Source organism: Rhinopithecus roxellana, chromosome 22, assembly GCF_007565055.1.
Source record: "Rhinopithecus roxellana isolate Shanxi Qingling chromosome 22, ASM756505v1, whole genome shotgun sequence".
In the NCBI taxonomy this organism is placed as follows: Eukaryota; Metazoa; Chordata; class Mammalia; order Primates; family Cercopithecidae; genus Rhinopithecus; species Rhinopithecus roxellana.
This window is the reverse complement of record NC_044570.1, coordinates 12,627,072-12,651,744: the sequence shown is the minus strand read 5'-3', so window position 1 is coordinate 12,651,744 and position 24,673 is coordinate 12,627,072. Positions and strand designations below refer to the sequence as shown.

At 39.9% G+C, this 24,673-nt stretch overlaps 1 protein-coding gene across 4 annotated transcripts in view; it reads left to right on the top strand.

The window, feature by feature from the left end:
• The first annotated feature begins 7,613 nt into the window (after nucleotides 1-7,613).
• KDM5D (lysine demethylase 5D) overlaps nucleotides 7,614-24,673 on the top strand; it is a 53,347-nt gene continuing 36,287 nt past the window's right edge. The window contains exons 1-8 of one of the 4 annotated variants that reach the window (XM_030926298.1): nucleotides 7,614-8,565; nucleotides 8,683-8,851; nucleotides 9,993-10,070; nucleotides 11,341-11,463; nucleotides 11,712-11,900; nucleotides 13,511-13,645; nucleotides 17,469-17,598; nucleotides 17,722-17,867. In XM_030926298.1, coding sequence (XP_030782158.1) covers nucleotides 8,702-8,851; nucleotides 9,993-10,070; nucleotides 11,341-11,463; nucleotides 11,712-11,900; nucleotides 13,511-13,645; nucleotides 17,469-17,598; nucleotides 17,722-17,867 — 951 coding nt within the window. In that variant the 5' untranslated portion in view covers nucleotides 7,614-8,565; nucleotides 8,683-8,701. The remainder of the gene's footprint in view (nucleotides 8,566-8,682; nucleotides 8,852-9,992; nucleotides 10,071-11,340; nucleotides 11,464-11,711; nucleotides 11,901-13,510; nucleotides 13,646-17,468; nucleotides 17,599-17,721; nucleotides 17,868-24,673) is intronic. The other 3 variants (XM_030926297.1, XM_030926295.1, XM_030926296.1) reach the window with 3 other exon arrangements.

The window sequence follows — 24,673 nt, the reverse complement described above, 5'->3', positions numbered from 1 at the left end:
GCAAGTGGTAAAAGTCTTGTCTAGTTCTTTTTAAGTTGGTAGCTGGGCTTGGTGAGGTGTGTTTTTAAAAGACTATTAGTCTATTCTACTTTTCTTGAAGATTAAGAACTGTAAGGGGTATGAAAGTTTTACTGAATACTAAGAGCCTGAGAAACTTCTTGGGTGATTTAACTAGTAAAGGCTGGTCTGTTACCAGACTGTAGGGAGGTGGGAAGGCCAAACCAAGGAGTTATGTCCTATAAAGGAAGAAATGACCGCAGTGATCTTCTCAGACCCTGTGGAAAAGGCCTCTACCCATCCAGTGAAAGTGTCTACCTAGACTAAGAGGTATTTTAGTTTTCTGACTCAATTTGTCAGTCCTGGGCTTGAAATGTAGGAAAGGGAGGAGGCCTGAACAATCCCTGAGGGGAGGTAGAATAGCAGATGGAACACTGAAAAGTGATTTCCTTGAGGATAGATTTCCAGGATGTAAAGAAAATGAGATGGGCTAGTGGCTTGTAACCCACATGGAAGAGATGGGCTAGTGGCTTGTAACCCACATGGAAGAGGTTATGAAATGATGACAGAATAGAATGGGCCTGTGAGGCTGGAAGGAGATATTTTCTTTGGTCTAAGAACCATTTGCATTGTGTAGGAAGAGATTGATAGGTGGAAGTTTCAGTGGGGTAGTAGGTGGGAGTGACCAATGAGAAGGAGAAAAACTGGCCATGAAGGCACAGAAATTGGAATGCTAGCTCCTTGTCTAGACACTTTATCAGCATAAGCATTGCCTAGAGCAATGGGATCTCATGCCTTTTGATGACCCTTGCAGTGAATGACTCCAGCTTCCTTTGGAAGTAAAGCAGCCTTGAGAAGAGTTTTTATTAAAGAGGCATTAATGATGGAGGATCCTTGCATAGTGAGGAAATCTCTTTCAGCCTATGTAACAGCATGGTGGTGCAGAACATGGAAGGCATATTTAGAATCAAGGTAAACATTGATGTGTAGTCCTTTTGCAAGAGTGATGGCCTGAGTTAAGGCGATTAGTTCGGCTTGCTGAGAGGTAATGGAGGGTGGCAGAAGGGCAGCCTCAATAATAGGTGTGGAAGATACTATAGCATAGTCTGCCTTTGCTGGTGAGTGGGGATTAGGCCTGGTGGAACTGCCATCAATGAACTAAGTGTTCAGGGTGAGGAACACGAAAAAATATGGAGTGAATGTCAGGTGGATCATAGAGATATAGTCATGGGGGTCAGGTGTGGTATCAGGAATAATGTGGGAGGCTGGATTGAAGTCCGGGCCAGGAACAATGGTAATTGTATGAGACTTAACCAGTGAAGGAGCTGGTGAGCAGAAAGCATATGTGTCAGGTGGGAAGAAAATAGATTTTGGAAGTTATGAGAACTGTAGAGAGTGAGTTTAGCACTGCTTGTGATTTTTAGGGCTTCTAAAAGTATTAAGGCAGCAGCAGCTGCTGCACACAGACATGAGGGCTAGGCTAAAATAGTAAAGTCAAGCTGTTTGGACAGAAAGGCTACAGGACATGCTCTTTGCTCTTGTGTAAGATTTCTGACCTTACTAACCATGCCTAGGAAGGAAAGGAGTTGTTATTTTGTAGAAGGTATTGGGGTTTGGAAGATTCGCCAGACAAAATCAGCAGGCAGAGCACGTGTTTTCATAGAATTATACCAAGATAGGTAACAGATGAGGAAGAAATTTGGACTTGACTGAAGTAATGGGGGCTGTGAAGCCTTGTAGCACTACAGACCAGGTAATTTGCTGAGCCTGATGGGTGTCAGAGTCAGTCCAAGTGAAAATGAAAAGAGGCTGGGATGAAGCATGTAAAGGAATAGTAAAGAAAGTATGTTGAGATCCAGAACAGAATAATGGGTTGTGGAGGGAGGTACAGAGGATAGGAGAGTATATGGGTTTGGCATCACAGGGTAGATTGGCAAAACAATTTGGTTGACAAGGCACACATCCTGAACTAACCTGTAAGCCTTGTCTGGTTTTTGGACAGGTAAAATGGGGGAATTGTAAGGGGAATTTATAGGCTTTAAAAGGCCATGCTGTAGCAGGCTAGTGATAACAGGCTTTAATCATTTCAAAGTGTGCTGTGAGATGGGATATTGGCATTGAGTGGGGTAAGGGTGACTAGGTTTTAAGGGGATGGTAAGGGGTGCATGATTTGTCACTAAGGAGGGAGTAGAGGTATTCTACAGTTGTGGGTTAAGGTGGGGAGATACAAGGGAAGGATGTGAAGGAGGCTTTGACCTGGGGGAAGAGACAGCAATGAGGTGTGGCTGTAGCCCGGGAATAGTCAGGGAAGCATATAATTTAGTTAAAATGTCTCAGCCTAATAAGGGAACTGGGCAGCTGGGCATAACTAAAAAGGAGTGCTTAAAAGAGTATTGTGTAAGTTGGCACCAGAGTTGGGAAGTTTTAAGAGGTTTAGAAGCCTGGCTATCAATACTTACAACAGTTATGGAGGCAAGGGAAACAGGCCCTTGAAAAGAAGGTAATGTGGAATGGGTAGCCTCTGTATTAAGAAGGGGACGGACTTACCTTCCACTGTGAGAGTTACCCAAAGCGTCTGTGATGGTCCTGTAGGCTTCCAAGACGATTGGGCAGTGTCAGTCTTCAGCTGCTAAGCTGAGAAGATCTGGGAAGGAGTCAGTCAGACTTGGGTCAGAGTTCCAGGGGCTCTGGGAGTGGCTGCAGGGGCAGTTGAACAGTTTGCCTCTTCGTCAGGTCCCGCAGAGATGGGACAAGGCTTAGGAGGAATCCAGGGCTGCAGGCATTCCTTGGCCTAGTGGCCAGATTTCCAACACTTGAAGCAAGTTCCTGGAACACCTTGCTGCTGGGGTTCAGGCATTTGGAAGTTCTTGTGCACTGGAGATGTGACTGGGGTTTGTCTTTGAAATATGTTGCTACGGCCGGGCGCGGTGGCTCAAGCCTGTAATCCCAGCACTTTGGGAGGCCGAGACGGGCGGATCACGAGGTCAGGAGATCCAGACCATCCTGGCTAACACAGTGAAACCCCGTCTCTACTAAAAAATACAAAAAACTAGCCGGGTGTGGTGGCAGGCGCCTGTAGTCCCAGCTACTCCGGAGGATGAGGCAGGAGAATGGCGAGAATGGCGTAAACCCAGGAGGCGGAGCTTGCAGTGAGCTGAGATCCGGCCACTGCACTCCAGCCTGGGCGACAGAGTGAGACTCCCTCTCAAAAAAAAAAAAAAAAAAAAAAAAAAAAAAAAAAAAAAAAAAAAGAAATATGTTGCTACTTGGCTGCCTTTACTCTAGTATTACACACCTTGAAGACAAGGTTAATTAAGTCCTGTTATGGGGTTTGAGGGCCAGAATCTAATTTTTGGAGTTTTATTTAATGTTGAGAGTGGATTGGGTAATAAAATGTATATTGAGAATAAGACGACCTTTTGACCTTTTCCGGCCGAGAGCTGTAAAGCATTTCAGGGTTGCTGCCAAATGAGCCAGGAACTTAGCTTGGTTTTTCATATTTGATGAAAAAGAGCCTAAACTAAATGCTAACTAATTTGTGACAGGTCAGATAAAGAAAAAGGAGCATAAACCTTGACTATGTCTTTAGCTCTAGTCACCTTTTTAAGAGGAAATTGCTGGGCAGGTGGGGGAGGGCTCGTCACAGAAGGAAACTGCAAGCCAGACCAGGTGTGAGGAGGGGAGGTGATAAAAGGATTATAGGGTGAGGGAGCAGAGGCTGAGAAAAATTGGGACCTAGCTCGGCCTGGCAAGGAGCAGCCTGGAAGGAGGACAGAGGTAAGGTGGTTCTGTAGAAAAGGAAGATTAGAAAGACTCAGCAATGCTTGGGGTTGGGACTGAAGGGACAGGTGGGAGGGAAAGAAGGAATATTTGGGACAAGTCGCATTGAGAACAGAGACTAGAGAGAGACCCATGTGTTAAAGAATGCCTGGACATCAGGCACCTCAGACTAAGTTTGCCCATTTTACGACAAGAATTATTTAGATCTTACAGCATGGAAAAATTGAAAGTGATGTTTTCTGGCTATTTGGAACCTCTGTCGAGTTTGTACTGGGGTCAAGCAGCACTGTAGAAGAAAATAAGGCATTTAGGTTTTAGGTCAGGTGTGAGTTAAAGAGGTTTTAAGTTCTTGAGAACACAGGCTAAGGGAGAAGAGGGAGTAATGGAGGATGGAAGGTTGCCCATAGTGAAGGAGGCAAGCCTAAAGAAAAGACAGGGTAGCAACACGGAGAGAAAGGGTCAGTGAGTTCTTGCCCTTCAGAAAAGTGGAGAAGGGGTAGAGACATAGAGAGAAGGGGTCAGGTGTTCTTGCACCCCAGAGAAGCAGAGAAAGGGTAGAGACACAGAGAGAAGGGGTAGAGGGTTCCAGCACCCTAGAGAAGCAAAGAAGGGGTAGAGACACGGAGAGAACGGGTCGGGGGGTTCTTGCCCCCCAGAAAAGGGGAGAAGGGGTAGAGTCATGGAGAGAAGGGGTTGGGGGGTTCTTGCCCCCTAGAAAAGAGGAGAAAGGGTAGAGACACAGAGAGAAGGGAGTGGGGCGTTCGATGTATATGTGCAGGACACGGGGTAAGATGGCTTAGCTTTGGCTCAGAAGCCTGACAGGTGCAGCATAGGAAGAGGGAGAGAAGCAAGACATATAACTAATAGATATTAGGCTTAATACTTCGGTGATGAAATAATCTGTACAACCAACCCTATGACATAGGCTAACTTATAAAATAAACCATCATACCCTGTACATGTACCTCTGAACTGAAAAAGGTGGCAGAACACAAGATAAACATACAAAAATCAATCATATTTCTGTATATCACTAACAAACACTTAACAGGGGAAATATTTAAAACCTTTGATTCATAGTAGCAGAAATAGAATAAAATAATCTGAAGTACTCAAACAAATATACAAGAAAAAAACAAACAACCCCATCAAAAAGTGGGGAAAGGATATGAACAGACATTTCTCAAAAGAAGATATTCATACAGCCAACAGACACATGAAAAAATGCTCATCGTCACTCGCCATCAGAGAAATGCAAATCAAAACCACAATGAGATACCATCTCACACCAGTTAGAATGGCAATCATTAAGAAGTCAGGAAACAACAGGTGTTGAGAGGATGTGGAGAAATAGGAACACTTTTACACTGTTGGTGGGATTGTAAACTAGTTCAACCATTATGGAAAACAGTATGGCAATTCCTCAAGGATCTAGAACTAGATGTACCATATGACCCAGCCATCCCACTACTGGGTATATACCCAAAGGATTATAAATTATTCTACTACAAAGACACATGCACACGTATGTTTATTGTGGCACTATTCACAATAGCAAAGACTTGGAATCAACCCAAATGTCCATCTGTGACAGACTGGATTAAGAAAATGTGGCACATATACACCATGGAATACTATGCAGCCATAAAAAAGGATGAGTTTGCGTCCTTTGTAGGGACATGGATGCAGCTGGAAACCATCATTCTTAGCAAACTATCACAAGAACAGAAAACCAAACACCGCGTGTTCTCACTCATAGGTGGGAACTGAACAATGAGATCACTTGGACTCGGGAAGGGGAACATCACACACTGGGGCCTATCATGGGGAGGGGGGAGGGGGGAGGAGGGAGGGATTGCATTGGGGAGTTATACATGATATAAATGATGAATTGATGGGTGCTGACGAGTTGATGGGTGCAGCACACCAACATGGCATAAGTATACATATGTAACAAACCTGCACGTTATGCACATGTACCCTAGAACTTAAAGTATAATAAAAAAAAAAAAATAAAAAAAAAAATAAAAAAAAAAATAAAATAATCTGAAGTAAATTAATCTCAAATATATATATAATATATACATACTAAATACTAATATATATAATATACTAAAAACTATAAAACTTCATTGCAGGAAACCAAAGACCTAAATAAATTGAAATACATGCTTTGTCCATGTATAGGAAACTAGATGGAAATATTTCCTAAATTTGTCATGGATTCAACACTTCTGTCTCAATCCCAGCTTGCTACTCTGTAGAAACCCCAGCTTATTTCTCTGTAGAAATAGGCAAGCTAATAAAAACACAGGAAACAAATAATAGCCAGTCTCAAAAAAAAAAAAAAAAAAAGCAAGAACAAAGTTGGATTACTCACTTCTTCCAATTCAAATATTCTACAAACTACAGCCATAAAAACAATATGGCATTAGAATTTACACATACATAAAAATACAGAATGGAATTGAAAGCCCAAGAATAAACCCATACATTTATGGCCAATGGAAAGTTATCAGAAGTGCCAAGAATAATTAATGAAGCAATAATAATGTTTCCAACAAATTCTGGGACAACTAGACGGCAACAGGCAAAAATACTGAGTTGGCTCATTACTTCACAGTGTTTACAAAAGTTAACCCAAAATGTATCAAAGACGTTAATGTAAAAGCTAATACTATAAAGGTCCCAGAATAGAGTATAAGAGTACATCTTTGTGATTTTGGATTAGACAAAAATCCCCTCAGAGGCAACACTGAAAGTACAAGTGACAATACAAAAAAGTAAACTGGATAAACATCAAACTAAAAACCTTTCTGTTTAAAGTTTACTACTAGGAAAGAGAGAAGCCAGCTGACAGAATTAATTATTTTCAAATCAAACATCTGATAAGAGAATCAGGTAAGAATAATTATAACCAAACACAAAAAGACAAACCAATGTGAAAAGAGCCAAAAATCTTGAATAGACATTTCTCTAAAGAAGGTATATAAAGCACATGAACAAGCCAACAAGCTTACAAAAAGATGCTCAACACTATTGTGTCATTAGTAATTCAGGAAGTACAACTCAAACTTCAATGAGACCTCATACACATTGTGATGGTCAAATCAGTAAGTCATGTAACTACAGTATTAGTGAGGACATGGAGAAATTAGAACGGTCTTCCACTTTTGATGGAAATTAAATGATACAGATGCTTCGGAGAAAAAAGTTTAAACCCAAAGTTCCCATATAACCCAATTCTACTTGTAGGTGTATATACACAAGAAATGAAACTAAGCATGCACACAAAAATCAGTACGCAAATGTTAATACCAACATTATTTATAACAGCTAAAAGTAGAAATTGAAATATCTACTTACTGATGAATAAAATATAAATGTTTCATAATGAATTATTTTGAATTGTGAAAAAATAGATATAATCATTTGAAATAATAATACAGGACAAATTATAACTAATTTTATTAAATAGAAAAAAGTATATAGATAAAACTGGTAAAATGAGAGCAGAAAATTAAGTAATGTAACTTTCGAAACAGGAATATACATGTAATGTAGCATAATAAAGTAATGAAGCCGATAATCTACATGAAATGGATAGACTGTTAAAAAAGAAAAAAAAAGGAAATGCTAAGAATTATACAATACGAAACAATGATCAAACTGTCAAACGTTAAAGCATTTCCGGCAGTGCCCTTCAAAATGAGATCCACCAGATAATTTTTAAAAGTTACCTTTTGCATATTTTTAAAAAATACACAGAGAACAACAAGATACTACAATAGTGAATTGATTCTTAAAAAAATAGAATGGCAAATGTAGGGTGATTTTTGCTCAACAGGGGTGTAAAATATTGTAAATAAAATTAGAGGCAACGAAGTATAACATCTTGTTTTGAAATAAAACCTCGCAATAAATTGTAACTTCCCTAAAAACAGCATAGATAATTCCACATCAAAAAACAGACCATTAGCAGTGTATTTCTTTTAATTTACGGTACGCGTGTTTAGTGATGTTGAAGGTTTACTGTCATCTGTCCAGGTCTTTGCGATCATTTTAAAATTTAGGGAGCTCCTAGGTAATTTTTAAGGGATGTTTATCATATGCGGTAAAGGTTTTATTTAAAAACATTTAGCACTTCTTTACCCCGTCCTAAAATCCAAGCTCGAGTTCGTAAAAAAAATCCAACGACAAATGTGTCCACTTGAAGTGACTGTTAACGCCAAGTTTACAAGAACACAAATATATCGTACCGGGGTCCTGCCTCCTAAACGTCTTGCGATAGGAAAGTTCTCCAGCCGAGAACCCAGTGAGCCTTCAGAAAGTGTCAGTAAATTCTTTCACATTAACAGAGATCGCCGGCGGTTTGTATCGGCAGAGAAAAAAAGATGCGTTTCCACGGACATTTCCGCAAAGGAGGAATTTTCTCTGAGAAATCCTTCGTCGAACTTCACCAGACCCTTTTACAGTCCTTCCCTGTAATACGCAGGCGTAACTTGCGCAATGGTCCCATTTTAAAAAAAGATCCGGCTATACTATTTTTATCTTGCTCTTTCGTTCCGTCGGAGTAATGTTTAATATCAGTCCAGCTACTGGGCTGTGGCTGTTTTCCACTGGTAAAATCGCTGTTGCGTCCTCAGCTTTTATCTAAGGAACAGAAAGTATCACAGGTTTGGAAATAGCGCCGGAAAAATCGATCCGCGGAGTGAGACGGTTCGTACCACACACAGCAGGGCTCGGAGGTCAAGATGGTGGTTGTAAAACTAGGGGCCGTGGAGATTGGTAAGCGGCTACGGGATTAAAGTAACCCTGAAATTCTAAAGAAAATGAAATTTCCGTAGGCCTTTTAGGAGGAGGAACCAGTTCGTCATTACAGACAATGTGATTCTTATTTTACAGCTTAGCATTAAGGCCCGACATGGAACCGGGGTGTGACGAATTCCTGCCGCCGCCGGAGTGCCCGGTTTTTGAGCCTAGCTGGACTGAATTCCAAGACCCGCTAGGCTACATTGCGAAAATAAGGCCTATAGCTGAAAAGGCTGGTATCTGCAAAATCCGCCCACCCGCGGTAAGTCTTTGAAACAAACCTAGGAGTAGGCAGACTTCGGTTTGAAGGTGGGGGCAGTTTACCCCTTGGCGAGGCTTTATTTACGTTTATGACCAGAAACCCTTGGCACCAAATTTCTCATTTAACTTTTCTGACCAGAACAAGTTGGCGTCAGAAAATTGGTGTCAGATCGCCACGTTCCACGGGATTCTAAAGATCTGACTGCTGTAGGGACAAAAATGTACCATTCATGTATTTTTACGTTGTGCTGTTACTAAATATAGTTTAGGCATACACAAGCTTTTATTATACTTAACCGCAAAAAAAATTAGCTTAATCAGAAGTGCTTGATCTGTGACAGGAGCAAATTATATAAACTTGTGGTGTTAACCACTTGGACTGGTGTTTTAGTTCTTTGATATGACCTTGCATGTATGTAACAAATACAGCAAAGAATGGGAGTGATGTGGTATCCTTTGCCATCAATTAAATTTATGTTAGTAAACGTAGACCATCTTGGTTTGCTATACTGAAAACTACTGAATGAACCTGGTAGAAGTTTGACTGAATTAAGAACGTATACTGAAATGAGCCTGTGCTGTCGTCGTAAACAACTAGCAAAATACTCAGAGAAGTCAAAAAGTTTTCTTAGAGCGTACAGCTTTTTTCTCATATATTGAGCCAGGTTGCAACGTTGTTTTTAGTTAGATGTTTGCACTTCTCAGCATTCGCAGTGAAACTTTTTCATACTGCTGTGAGTGGGAGGAGATAATGGCTTAGGTTCGAAAAGACGAAACAATTTTTTATCTGCTTTACATTTATCTTCATTTTAGTAAGGACTCCTAACCCAAATAGCATAGTGTTTGTTCAGATGTGCGTCATTCCTTGGAAGTCGTTTTCTAGGCTTGAGATTATAGAGGTTTCTTTTTTTTTTGTCTGTTGCGAAGGACAGATATCAAGGAGAGTTGTGGATTTCCAGTTTTTCCTTTTTTTTTTTTTTTTTCAGTTACTCTTGATGATGAGAAAGGAATCATTTGAGGCTCTTGTGTACAAAAAATGGTTACCAGAAGACTTTAAAAGAGTGGGAACAAATGATTGTGGTTTTTACTGTCTTCATCCTTAACTGTGCCATAGTTAACGAGGTTCTTACACTTTCTTCTAGGACTGGCAGCCTCCCTTTGCAGTAGAAGTTGACAATTTCAGATTTACTCCTCGCATCCAAAGACTAAATGAACTGGAGGTAAGATTGGGAGGCACACTTTTGTTAAAGGAGTCTGATTGCTAATCTTACCATTGTAGTTTCATAACAATGTATAGCTTAGGTTTTGAAATCTAATGTGTTAAATTTGAATCTGAGCTCCACCGTTTTCCGGAATATTGATCTTGGAGAAGGTTTTCTATAAAGTACATAATTTATGTCTACTAAAATGCTGGAACACAAAAAAGGCTTTAAATTTCTGAGGATGAATGATGCATTATTTTGTTGTACAATAGTTTCGGGTTAGAACTATCAAAATGGCAGTACCTTTCCCATTTTGTCTTCTCATATTCACATACTTAATGACTGAATTTTTTTTTTTTTTGAGGCTGAATTTCACCGTCTCCCAGGCTGCAGTGCAGTGGCGTGATCTCGACTCACTGCAGCCTCCACCTTCTGGGCTCAGCCTCCCAAGTGCCTGAGATTACAGGTGCACACCAGCATGCCCTGCTAATTTTTGTATTTTTAGTAGAGATAGAGTTTCACCGTTTTGGCCATTCTGGTCTCCAACTCCTGACATTAGCTGATCTGCCCACCTTGGCCTCCCAAAGTGCTGGATTTACAAGCATGAGCCACTGCATCCAGTGTGACTAAACTTTTTTTAGTTCTTTAAGCAGAGTTCAGAGAAGAAGTAGGATCTTTTAAATATCCAGCAACAGGCTGATGGTATTACATATGTTCTGCTTTAATAAAATGTCAGAGGCAGAGCTTGCTTTTTAAAGCAGTCAACTCAGTCTTCACAGTTTAGTATTCAATATAGAAAGTATATGAATGATTTGTCATTTTCTTTTACTATTAGAATTTTGACTATGATCAGTAGCTAGAAGCTGCATGTGAGTTAGGGTAATAAAGCAATAATTCAGAAACTGGTTTCATGTCCAAATTTTTGACATGAACTAGAAAAATATTTTACTTCTTTCTGTTATGTATCAGTACATTCTAAGTTTACATTAAGACTAATGGTGACTTGGAGCCTACATATTTTTGGTCAAGCCACCTTTAAGTCCAAGAATAATTCCTTAAATTTAGATATGATTTTGATTCTAAGACAGCACATTCTTAGCTCCTTGTAGATTCAAGAATCAGCGAACTTTTTGTGGACACCATTGGTGAGATAAGACAGAAAAGCTGGGGCTCCGGCACATTAGTAGAGAAGTATGGATAGCATAGAATAATACTTGTTCATTGACTTCATACTTAGCGAAGTCTGATTAAGGAGTATGCCAGTCTTATAAGGCCTTCTCTTTCCCAGGCCCAGACTAGAGTGAAATTGAACTATTTGGATCAGATTGCAAAATTCTGGGAAATTCAAGGCTCCTCATTGAAGATTCCCAATGTGGAGCGGAGGATCTTGGACCTTTACAGCCTTAGCAAGGTAAGAGTAGTCTACTTTCTAAAGGAGAAACAAATAAAAAGCCTTGCGTCAAAGATCTTCTGTGGTAGAAACACTAGGCAGGAAAGGAAAGAACACAGAGCCTGGCAGCATTTCTTGACATAATCTTTGAGTCTTAGAATGATTGGTGTTGGGGGAAGGGCACAGTCCCCCGTAGTCAAGTTTCATTGCTGTGTTTAGCCCTTTCCAGCCTGTTCACAGTTCATCCATGTTGTTTCTTATACTTTCAGATTGTGATGGAGGAAGGTGGGTATGAAGCCATTTGCAAGGATCGTCGGTGGGCTCGAGTTGCCCAGCGTCTCCACTATCCACCAGGCAGAAACATTGGTTCCCTGCTACGATCACATTATGAACGCATTATTTACCCCTATGAAATGTTTCAGTCTGGAGCCAACCATGTGGTGAGGGCCCTTAAACTGGTTCGTGGCCTGATATCATTTTGTTTTCTTTTGTTATTTTCTCTTTGGATTGGACTTTTCTCCTGAGTAGTCAGGGTCTATAGATTATCAATCTCTAGAGTGAAGATGTTCCAGGAATTGGCCCTGGAACATATTTTACAGCCTCTTTATGTGGCATAGTTTTATTCGTGCTATACATAAGTAAGAACTAGAGTGACCTTTCTATCTTATGGGTTCCCAAGATCTTTTTATGGAGATCTTAAACTAGAAGTTAGAGAAAACTATTTCCTATCTTTAAGTATCTTACTTAAAAAAAGATCTTTTTTTTTTTGAAACGGAGTCTTGCTCTGTTGCCCAGGCACAATCTCGGCTCACTGCAAGCTCCTCCCGGGTTCACGCCATTCTCCTTCTTCAACCTCCCCAGTAGCTGGAACTGCAGGTGCCTGCCACCACGCCTGGCTCTTTTTTTTGTATTTTTAGTAAAGACAGGGTTTCACTGTGTTAGCCAGGATGGTCTTGATCTCCTGACCTCATGATCTGCCTGCCTTGGCCTCCAAAAGTGCTGAGATTACAGACATGAGCCACCATGCCTGGCCGAAAAAGATAATCTTAATGAAGTTCCTAAGCTTTCATGAGGCTGGGTAGCTTAAAGACAGTTTAGGTTAAAAGCTTGGTACGACTTGGATTTAACTCAGGTTAGGGGAACTGATTTAACAGGGTATTTTTACGTAATAAGTTTTTAGTTTTTTTTTTGAGGCAGCGTCTCACTCGCCAGGCGGTAGTGCGATCTCAGCTCATTTCAACCTCCACCTCCTGGGTTCAAGTGATTCTCCTGCCTCAGCCTCCCAAGTAGCTGGGAGTAAGACGGGTGACCATGCCCAGCTAATTTTTGTGTTTTTCGTAGAGATGGTGTTTGTCCATGTTAGCCAGGATGGTCTCTATCCTTTGACTTCGTGATCCGCCAGCCTCAGCCTCCCACAATGTTGGGATTACAGGCGTGTGCCACCACGACTAGCCAGTTTTTAGGTTTTATTATCCATAAAACTTTAAAATATTTTATAAAAACTGTGTATTTATGTTTATAAACATGTTTCACTTAGTGTACATAATTCTGTTAAAGATTCAGTATTTTGGTTTTGTATTTTGAGACAGTGTCTCGCTCTGTCACCCAGGCTCTACTAACTTTTGTGTTTTACTGAGATAGGGATTCACCATTTGACCAGAATGGTCTTGGTCTCTTGACCCCATGATCCACTTGCCTCAACTTCCCAGAGTTCTGGGATTACAGGTTTGAGCTACCACACCCAGCCAGATTGAGTATTTTTTTTACTCATTTTTCATCCAGGAGATTGAAGCACAAAGAGAAGTTCAGTATGTTTGCTGAAAGCACACAAAGAATAAGTCTTAAAACCCAGACTGATATCAAGACAGTCCAAAAACCATGTTCTTTTGTGTTCTGTGCTGCTCATTCCTAAGCAAAGGCATGGGAATTTTCAGGGTATGTGTTCTATCCAAAGAACCAGAGTGGACCTGTGTAATTTAGAAAAAACTACAGCTTTATTTGCTGGAGTTGTAATTGAAGGAATGACTAATTACAGTCAATTTCTGATTCTACATTTTTTTCTCTCTAGCAGTGTAACACACACCCGTTTGAAAATGAGATAAAAGATAAGGAATACAAGCCCCACAGCATCCCCCTTAGACAGTCTGTGCAACCTTCAAAGTTCAGCAGCTATAGTCGACGGGCAAAAAGACTACAGACTGATGTGAGTGACTGTTATTCCTCTTTTTCTTTCTATAGCTGAGAAGGTTCATCTAGACCTTGATATTGGGGAAATTTCATTACTAAAAGCATTGTTTTATATATGCCTGGTTCAAGATAAACTTAATTGAAATGAATTATGGGTTATTTTGTTCAGAGGTACCGTTTATAATATATTGTCTTTGTAGTTTTACTTTTACACACTTTGAAAGACAACGTATTGCTATTGTTTTAAGCGATGGGGTCTTGCCATGTTGCCAGGCTAGTCTTGAACTTCCAGGTTTAAATGATTCTGCCTCCACAGCCTTTGGAGTAACTGGGGTTATAGAAGTTAGCCACTATGCCTGCTTATAAGGTATTATTAATTTCTATGAACCTTAGAATGATTTTTGCAAAGCACACCGTACAAGTTAGTTATTGTTAACTGTTTGTTTTATTCTGTGGTCTTCAATGTGGTCAGTAGCTATGACCACAGAGACTCAGGAAAGCAAAGTTTATTATCATCACAGGCCTTGGCGAGGTAGTCACTATATGCTACACAGTGGTAGAGGGGAAAACCCATCTTGGACATGCAGAAGGAGCAGAAACAAGGAAAGAACCTAGGCCATAGCCTATATTGGGTTTACCAAGGGAAAGGCAAGACAGAGCAGGATAAGCAGTTTAGGATTGGCTAGTTTAAATACTTTTGGCAGGCTTTAGGCTACAGCAGAATTCCCTAGTTGCCTGACTCTAGAATTAAGGCGGAGGAACTTTGCCTTCTGAATTGTATGGGCTGAATTGATGAGGATTACCTTTGGATTTGTCGGTGAATATGTTAAAGACACATTAAGGCATACTCCTGGGTGAGCCATTTGGTATTTGCAGGAGTAGCTAACCCTGGGAGGGCAGTCTCTCCTAGCCAGAAATATTTAAGATATTAAAACATCATAATATTCAGAAAATGAAAAATATAAACTATATTTTTAATAACTTCTATGTAAATCTGTTTTCACTGCTCCATATACAACATTTTCATAAGATTTGGATGTTTTTATTTCTGAAATACCTTAAAATAAATTAAGACAATGTTGTGTACCCTTAGGTGCTTTCTGGATAATTCTTAACAATATTTAAATTTTGAGATATTGTAATATTAGATATTAGACCGAAGTGAGAAATTTTATCCAGTTAAGATTATTGAAATGCAGATGGATTCTGTATTAGTACTTTAGTTCTTTATAGTAAGAACTATGTCTGGAAAAAACTGAAAAAGAAAAATGAACATGTAATAACTAGGAAACTGGTAAAATTTGTTTCAAGTTGAAAGTACCAGCAAAGGGTCTAAAAATTTTTCCAGATAAAATGGATCCTTAGACACTTTTTTGGCAGGGGGAGTTCATTGTCCACTTTGCAGGACAGGTTTTAAAAATTGTTGGGCCAGGCACAGCAGCTCATGCCTATAATCACAGAATTTTGGGAGGCTGGAGTGGATGGATTACCTGAGGTCTGCAGTTCGAGACCAGCCTGGCCAATGTGGTGAAACCCCATCTCTACTAAAAATACGAAAATTAGGTGGCTGTGGTGGCAAACAATTGTAATCTTAGCTTCTCGGGAGACTGAGACATGAGAATCACTTGAGCCTGGAAGACAGAGGTTGGAGTGAGCCAAAATCATGCCACTGCACTCCAGCCTGGGTGACTGAGCAAGACTCTCTCAAAAACAAAAGCAAAACAAACAAAAAATTGAAAACTGTATGGTTTACAAAAATTGATAGTATTTCCAAAATATAAAGAAAAAAAGTTACAAATTCTGCATAAAGCAAGGAAGGAGACATGAGGACTAACACATCTTTTCCATTTAATGCGCATTTGTAATTCAAGAACGGGTAGTAGACTGTCCGAAATGTACAGTAGTGTGGTATTACTTTATTCTAAAACAAGCAAATATTAATTCTTTTAAAAAGTATTTAATGGTTAGAAATAATTTATGTAGCATTAATGTAAAATATATAATGTATATTGGCTCTTTGAAAAAGTATTTGATGGTTAGAAATTATGTAACTTTAATGTGAAATATATAATGTACATAATGTTTTGTGTGTAAACTTATATATTGCGTCTAAAAGTTATAGAAGCACAAAACTGATAGAATCTTTATTTTTTATCAGAGCTTATTTTTAAGTTTCCTTTTCTAGCAGCCATGATGAATAATAAATCAAAAGTGTTTCACCTCTCTTACAAATTGAAAATATACGAAGTAACCACATATCCCTTTCACATAACTGGTTAGGAAAAGGTCAAAATGTGTCAAGGATATGAGGAACTAGGCATTGTGTGCACTGTTTGTAGTAGTGAAGGGTTGTATTAAAATTAAAATTTGAAGTTACTAAAATTTTAAATGTTTATGTCCTCCTGATTAATTTCTGTTAATAATCTTTTGAGAAGAATAATGCAGCAAGTACATGGGTACTAATGATTTATGTCTGAGTCTTAATTTGTAGATATGATTCAGTAATGATGAGATGGAGAGGTCAGTGCTAAAAGTTTAATGTTGCTGACTGTTTCTTTCCAAATGAGATGTATGGCATACCACACAGAGCCACAGTACTGAGTCAGGAGGTAAAAGGTAATTTGAAAGGCACAGATCACAGCCTTTATTTGTATTTCTCTGAGACAGGCAAGGCAGGGCAGTGTAAATGTCAGAACTGACTAGTTGACTGGAATAATTCCAGTGCTCTGTGGGGCACACTGGATGCCAGTAGGTTTCTGGTACATGGCTCTGAGTTGGTTTACAGCAGGGGCAGTACTGGCTGTATATGATACTTAAAGCAGTTAAAGGTTTGGACTTGGGGTAGTTTGGTGTGTATGGTAAAGTTACGGTTTAGTTTAGCCAGCTCTGAAAGAGCTGGTCTCCCTAGCCAACAATGTCCCCCAGAAATGTCAAAACAATGTAAGCTATACAAAATAAAAGTTAGATTAATACAGTTAGTTACTTAGCTCTTCAGGATGTCAAAAAGTTGGAGATGGCCTCAGTGTATAATTAAATGATTTCTGGAACAGTATTTTAGTAAGCTATGTGTACTCATAGACATAATACAATATACGTTTTTGCTTGCAGAAATTGCTGTGGGAATAAAAGAAAAGCATAAAATATGTTACTGTGTCTCTCTGTGTGTGTATGTGTGTGTGTTTATATAAAAAGAAAACTAATCTCCATAGAAAAGAAAATTTGTAAGAATAAAGCTTTAAAATAAATGGAAAATATAATTGAGCCCAATTTCAAAGTATAACAAATTATTTTAAACATTCATAAAACATATTTTACAGTGTCATTTAAAAAAATGCTGAAAATGGTATATAATATATATGGCATATGATTTGTATTTTGATACTTACTGGGTTTCCATTTTCCCAGGTTTGTGATTATATTGTGGTCTGAAAGCCGTTATGGTTCTAATGATACCAGCCTAAATGGAATAGAATTTTTCCCGTCTTACTGTTTCCATCTTCAGCTCAATTGGAGAGGGGGGCTTATTTATGATTACAAAAGTCTTTACTATAAGATATAAACTTCTAACATTTAAGCTTCACTAGCCTTGCAAGCCCAGGAGTAGTCATTTTTTTCCTAACATGAAAAAAGTTGAGAAACTTCATTACTTTCCAGATTTATCCATTTGCTCCTACCTGACCATACCATACTCACAATAAAAATGTGATTAATAACCATTCAAAATTGGGTGAAAGCTGTTAGTTGATTTTAGTCCATGTGACTTGTCTAGACCTTGCCTATAAAGTATTTATGCTTGTATAGGTAAAGCTGACTTCATTGTTTGAATCTTCTTTGAACAGCTAGAGCCTACAGAGGAGGACATTGAGAAGAATCCAGAGCTAAAGAAGTTACAGATCTATGGGCCAGGTCCCAAAATGATGGGCTTGGGCCTTATGGCTAAGGATAAGGATAAGACTGTGCGTAAGAAAGGTGAGGAGCTTTAATAGGCTGGGGAAGTGAGAGGGGTAAAATAGCAAAGTTTCATGTGAGAAGTAGTTTGGTAATCTTGATGCAGGAGAGGATTGTTTTCAGAGTTGTTTTTCACTTCTTTAGTCACATGCACCCCGGCTGTTACGGTGAAGGACCAGCGAAGTGGAGATGGGAATGTGTCATCAGCATTGCTTAAGCAGCACTATAGCCTAGAGCCCTGCACTAAGACGACCATGCAGCTACGAAAGAATCACAGCAGTGCCCAGTTTGTAAGGACTCATGATTTTGTAATACTCTACTTTGAACTGTCAAGATTAGATTGAACCTAAAACTATTTCATCATACTTTTCTTTTTTCTTTCCTTCTTTCTGCTTATGAGCCCTTTTATCTGAAAAGACAAGTGACTAGAAAAGGGAGGAAACTTATTCAAGACACTAAAGTCAAAAGCAAATTTTTTATGTCTTTTTTTTTTTTTTTTTTTGCAGTGGAATTTATTTATTTATTTATTTATTTTCTTTTCTTTTTTTTTTTTTTTTATTATACTTTAAGTTCTAGGGTACATGTGCATAACGTGCAGGTTTGTTACATATGTATACTTATGCCATGTTGGTGTGCTGCACCCATCAACTCGTCAGCACCCATCAATTCATCATTTATATCATGTATAACTCCCCAATGCAATCCCTGCCCCCTTCCCCCTCCCCATGATAGGCCCCAGTGTGTGATGTTCCCCTTCCCGAGTCCAAGTTATCTCATTGTTCAGTTCCCACCTATGAGTGAGAACATGCGGTGTTTGGTTTTCTGTTGTTGTGATAGTTTGCTAAGAATGATGGTTTCCAGCTGCATCCATGTCCCTACAAAGGACGCAAACTCATCCTTTTTTATGGCTGCATAGTATTCCATGGTGTATATGTGCCACATTTTCTTAATCCAGTCTGTCACAGATGAACATTTGGGTTGATTCCAAGTCTTTGCTATTGTGAATAGTGCCGCAATAAACATACGTGTGCATGTGTCTTTGTAGTAGAATAATTTATAATCCTTTGGGTATATACCCAGTAGTGGGATGGCTGGGTCATATGGTACATCTAGTTGTAGATCCTTGAGGAATTGCCATACTGTTTTCCATAATGGTTGAACTAGTTTACAGTCCCACCAACAGTGTAAAAGTGTTCCTATTTCTCCACATCCTCTCCAACACCTGTTGTTTCCTGACTTCTTAATGATTGCCATTCTAACTGGTGTGAGATGGTATCTCATTGTGGTTTTGATCTGCATTTCTCTGATGGCGAGTGACGATGAGCATTTTTTCATGTGTCTGTTGGCTGTATGAATATCTTCTTTTGAGAAATGTCTGTTCATATCCTTTCCCCACTTTTTGATGGGGTTGTTTGTTTTTTTCTCGTATATTTGTTTGAGTTCTTTGTAGATTCTGGATATTAGCCCTTTGTCAGATGAGTAGGTTGCAAAAATTTTCTCCCATTCTCTAGGTTGCCTGTTCACTCTAGTGGTAGTTTCTTTTGCTGTGAAGAAGCTCTTTAGTTTAATTAGATCCCATTTGTCAATTTTTGCTTTTGCTGCCATTGCTTTTGGTGTTTTAGACATGAAGTCCTTGCCCATGCCTATGTCCTGAATGGTACTACCTAGATTTTCTTCTAGGGTTTTTATGGTATTAGGTCTAACATTTAAGTCTCTAATCCATCTTGAATTAATCTTCGTATAAGGGGTAAGGAAAGGATCCAGTTTCAGCTTTCTACTTATGGCTAGCCAATTTTCCCAGCACCATTTATTAAATAGGGAATCCTTTCCCCATTTCTTGTTTCTCTCAGGTTTGTCAAAGATCAGATGGCTGTAGATGTGCGATATTATTTCTGAGGACTCTGTTCTGTTCCATTGATCTATATCTCTGTTTTGGTACCAGTACCATGCTGTTTTGGTTACTGTAGCCTTGTAGTATAGTTTGAAGTCAGGTAGCGTGACCCCTCCAGCTTTGTCCTTTTGACTTAGGATTGTCTTGGCAATGCGGGCCCTTTTTTGGTTCCATATGAACTTTAAAGCAGTTTTTTCCAATTCTGTGAAGAAACTCATTGGTAGCTTGATGGGGATGGCATTGAATCTATAAATAACCTTGGGGAGTATGGCCATTTTCACGATATTGATTCTTCCTATCCATGAGCATGGTATGTTCTTCCATTTGTTTGTGTCCTCTTTGATTTCACTGAGCAGTGGTTTGTAGTTCTCCTTGAAGAGGTCCTTTACATCCCTTGTAAGCTGGATTCCTAGGTATTTGATTCTCTTTGAAGCAATTGTGAATGGAAGTTCATTCCTGATTTGGCTCTCTGCTTGTCTGTTACTGGTGTATAAGAATGCTTGTGATTTTTGCACATTAATTTTGTATCCTGAAACTTTGCTGAAGTTGCTTATCAGCTTAAGGAGATTTTGGGCTGAGACGATGGGGTTTTCTAAATATACAATCATGTCATCTGCAAACAGGGACAATTTGACTTCTTCTTTTCCTAACTGGATACCCTTGATTTCTTTCTCTTGCCTGATTGCCCTAGCCAGAACTTCCAACACTATGTTGAATAGGAGTGGTGAGAGAGGGCATCCCTGTCTTGTGCCAGTTTTCAAGGGGAATTTTTCCAGTTTTTGCCCATTCAGTATGATATTAGCTGTGGGTTTGTCATAAATAGCTCTTATTATTTTGAGGTACGTTCCATCAATACCGAATTTCTTGAGCGTTTTTAGCATGAAGCGCTGTTGAATTTTGTCAAAAGCCTTTTCTGCATCTGTTGAGACAATCATGTGGTTCTTGTCTTTGGTTCTGTTTATATGCTGGATTACGTTTATTGATTTGCGAATGTTGAACCAGCCTTGCATCCCAGGGATGAAGCCCACTTGATCATGGTGGATAAGCTTTTTGATGTGCTGCTGAATCCGGTTTGCCAGTATTTTATTGAGAATTTTTGCATCAATGTTCATCAGGGATATTGGTCTAAAATTCTCTTTTTTTGTTGTGTCTCTGCCAGGCTTTGGTATCAGGATGATGTTGGCCTCATAAAATGAGTTAGGGAGGATTCCCTCTTTTTCTATTGATTGGAATAGTTTCAGAAGGAATGGTACCAGCTCCTCCTTGTACCTCTGGTAGAATTCAGCTGTGAATCCATCTGGTCCTGGACTTTTTTTGGTGGGTAGGCTATTAATTGTTGCCTCAATTTCAGAGCCTGCTATTGGTCTATTCAGGGATTCAACTTCTTCCTGGTTTAGCCTTGGGAGAGTGTAAGTGTCCAGGATATTATCCATTTCTTCTAGATTTTCTAGTTGATTTGCGTAGAGGCGTTTATAGTATTCTCTGATGGTAGTTTGTATTTCTGTGGGGTCAGTGGTGATATCCCCTTTATCATTTTTTATTGCATCTATTTGATTACTCTCTCTTTTCTTCTTTATTAGCCTTGCTAGCGGTCTGTCAGTTTTGTTGATCTTTTCAAAAAACCAACTCCTGGATTCATTGATTTTTTGGAGGGTTTTTTGTGTCTCTATCTCCTTCAGTTCAGCTCTGATCTTAGTTATTTCTTGTCTTCTGCTAGCTTTTGAATGTGTTTGCTCTTGCCTCTCTAGTTCTTTTAATTGTGATGTTAGAGTGTCAATTTTAGATCTTTCCTGCTTTCTCTTGTGGGCATTTAGTGCTATAAATTTCCCTCTACACACTGCTTTAAATGTGTCCCAGAGATTCTGGTATGTTGTATCTTTGTTCTCATTGGTTTCAAAGAACATGTTTATTTCCACTTTCATTTCGTTATGTACCCAGTAGTCATTCAGGAGCAGGTTGTTCAGTTTCCATGTAGTTGAGCGGTTTTGATTGAGTTTCTTAGTCCTGAGTTCTAGTTTGATTGCACTGTGGTCTGAGAGACAGTTTGTTATAATTTCTGTTCTTTTACATTTGCTGAGGAGTGCTTTACTTCCAATTATGTGGTCAATTTTGGAATAAGTGCGATGTGGTGCTGAGAAGAATGTATATTCTGTTGATTTGGGGTGGAGAGTTCTATAGATGTCTATTAGGTCCGCTTGGTGCAGAGATGAGTTCAATTCCTGGATATCCTTGTTAACTTTCTGTCTCGTTGATCTGTCTAATGTTGACAACGAAATGTTGAAGTCTCCCATTATTATTGTATGGGAGTCTAAGTCTCTTTGTAAGTCTCTAAGGACTTGCTTTATGAATCTGGGTGCTCCTGTATTGGGTGCATATATATTTAGGAGAGTTAGCTCTTCCTGTTGAATTGATCCCTTTACCATTATGTAATGGCCTTCTTTGTCTCTTTTGATCTTTGATGGTTTAAAGTCTGTTTTATCAGAGACAAGGATTGCAACCCCTGTTTTTTTTGTTCTCCATTTGCTTGGTAGATCTTCCTCCTCCCTTGATTTTGAGCCTATGTATGTCTCTGCATGTGAGATGGGTCTCCTGAATATAGCAGACTGATGGGTCTTGACTCTTTATCCAGTTTGCCAGTCTGTGTCTTTTAATTGGAGCATTTAGTCCATTAACATTTAAGGTTAATATTGTTATGTGTGAACTTGATCCTGCTATTATGATATTAACTGGTTATTTTGCTCGTTAGTTGATGCAGTTTCTTCCTAGCCTCGATGGTCTTTACATTTTGGCATGTTTTTGCGATGGCTGGTACTGGTTGTTCCTTTCCATGTTTAGGGCTTCCTTCAGGGTCTCTTGTAAGGCAGGCCTGGTGGTGACAAAATCTCTAAGCATTTGCTTATCTGTAAAGGATTTTATTTCTCCTTCACTTATGAAACTTAGTTTGGCTGGATATGAAATTCTGGGTTTAAAATTCTTTTCTTTAAGAATGTTGAACATTGGCCCCCACTCTCTTCTGGCTTGTAGAGTTTCTGCCGAGAGATCTGCTGTTAGTCTGATGGGCTTCCCTTTGTGGGTAACCCGACCTTTCTCTCTGGCTGCCCTTAAGATTTTTTCCTTCATTTCAACTTTGGTGAATCTGGCAATTATGTGTCTTGGAGTTGCTCTTCTCGAGGAGTATCTTTGTGGCGTTCTCTGTATTTCTTGAATTTGAATGTTGGCCTGCCCTACTAGGTCGGGGAAGTTCTCCTGGATGATTTCCTGAAGAGTGTTTTCCAACTTGGTTCCATTTTCCCCCTCACTTTCAGGCACCCCAATCAGACGTAGATTTGGTCTTTTTACGTAATCCCATACTTCTTGCAGGCTTTGCTCATTTCTTTTTCTCTTTTTTCTTTTGGTTTCTCTTCTCGCTTCATTTCATTCATTTGATCTTCAATCGCTGATACTCTTTCTTCCAGTTGATCGAGTCGGTTACTGAAGCTTGTGCATTTGTCACGTATTTCTCGTGTCATGGTTTTCATCTCTGTCATTTCGTTTATAATCTTTTCTGCATTAATTAGTCTAGCTGTCAATTCTTCCACTCTTTTTTCAAGATTTTTAGTTTCTTTGCGCTGGGTACGTAATTCCTGCTTTAGCTCTGAGAAGTTTGATGGACTGAAGCCTTCTTCTCTCCTCTCGTCCAAGTCATTCTCTGACCAGCTTTGATCCGTTGCTGGCGATGGGCTGCGCTCCTTTGCTGGGGGAGATGCGCTCTTATTTTTTGAATTTCCAGCTTTTCTGCCCTGCTTCTTCCCCATCTTTGTGGTTTTATCTGTCTCTGGTCTTTGATGGTGGTGACGTACTGATGGGGTTTTGGTATAGGTGTCCTTCCTGTTTGATAGTTTTCCTTCTGACAGTCAGAAGGACTGTCTGTTGGTGTGTTGGAGATTGCTTGAGGTCCACTCCAGACCCTGTTTGCCTGGGTATCAGCAGCAGAGGTTGCCGAAGATAGAATATTGCTGAACAGCAAGTGTACCTGTCTGATTCTTCCTTTGGAAGTTTCCTCTCAGGGGTGTACTCCACCCTGTGAGGTGTGGGGTGTCAGACTGCCCCTAGTGGGGGATTTCTCCCAGCTAGGCTACTCAGGGGTCAGGGACCCACCTGAGCAGGCAGTCTGTCCGTTCTCAGATCTCAACCTCCACGTTGGGAGATCCACGGCTCTCCTCAAAGCTGTCAGACAGAGAGGTTCGCGTCTGCACCGGCTCCCGCTACTTCCCCTGTTGGTCTTCAGCTGTGTGCTGTCCCCAGAGGTGGAGACTACAGAGACAGGCAGGCTTCCTTGAGCTGCTGTGAGCTCCACCCAGTTCTAGCTTCCCAGAGGCTTTGTTTACCTACTTAAGCCTCAGCAATGGCGAGCGCCCCTCCCCCAGCCTCGCTGCTGCCTTGCGGATAGATCAGGGCAGACTGCTGTGTTAGCAGTGAGGGAGGCTCCGTGGGCGTGGGACCCTCCTGGCCAGGTGTGGGATATATTCTCCTGGTGTGCCTGTATGCTTACAGCGCAGTATTGGGGTGGGAGTTACCCGATTTTCCAGGTATTGTGTGTCTCAGTTCCCCTGGCTAGGAAAACGGATCCCCTTCCCCCTTGCGCTTCCAGGTGAGGCGATGCCTCGCCCTGCTTCAGCTCTCACTGGTCAGGCTGCAGCAGCTGACCAGCACCGATTGTCCGGCACTCCCTAGTGAGATGACCCCAGTACCTCAGTTGAAAATGCAGAAATCACCGGTCTTCTGTGTCGCTCGCGCTGGGAGTTGGAGACTGGAGCTGTTTCTATTCGGCCATCTTGCTCCGCCCCCCTTTATGTCTTTTTAGATAAAACTTTTCACAAAACTATTCTGTTTTTCAACTCTATCAGCATTTTCTGAACTTCTACAGCTTAATATGGGAGATAAATGTGATCAGATATAAATTATGTCAAAGAGCTGTTTGTTTTTGGCAAATTCTTCCAGACTCTCAAAGCATCACATTTCATACGGTAGTGACAGTTTTCTATTATCTTGTTTTACTTTTGTCCCTTGTATGTTTACTTCTTCTTTTACTTTTTCTACATCTCACTTGGAAGATTTTTATAATGTCTTACATATTTAGGTCTGCACTACAAGAAAAAAAAAAAAAGACAAAATTTCCTACCTTCCTCCTTACTCTTTAACTAATTTCACCCTGTTTTGATAATT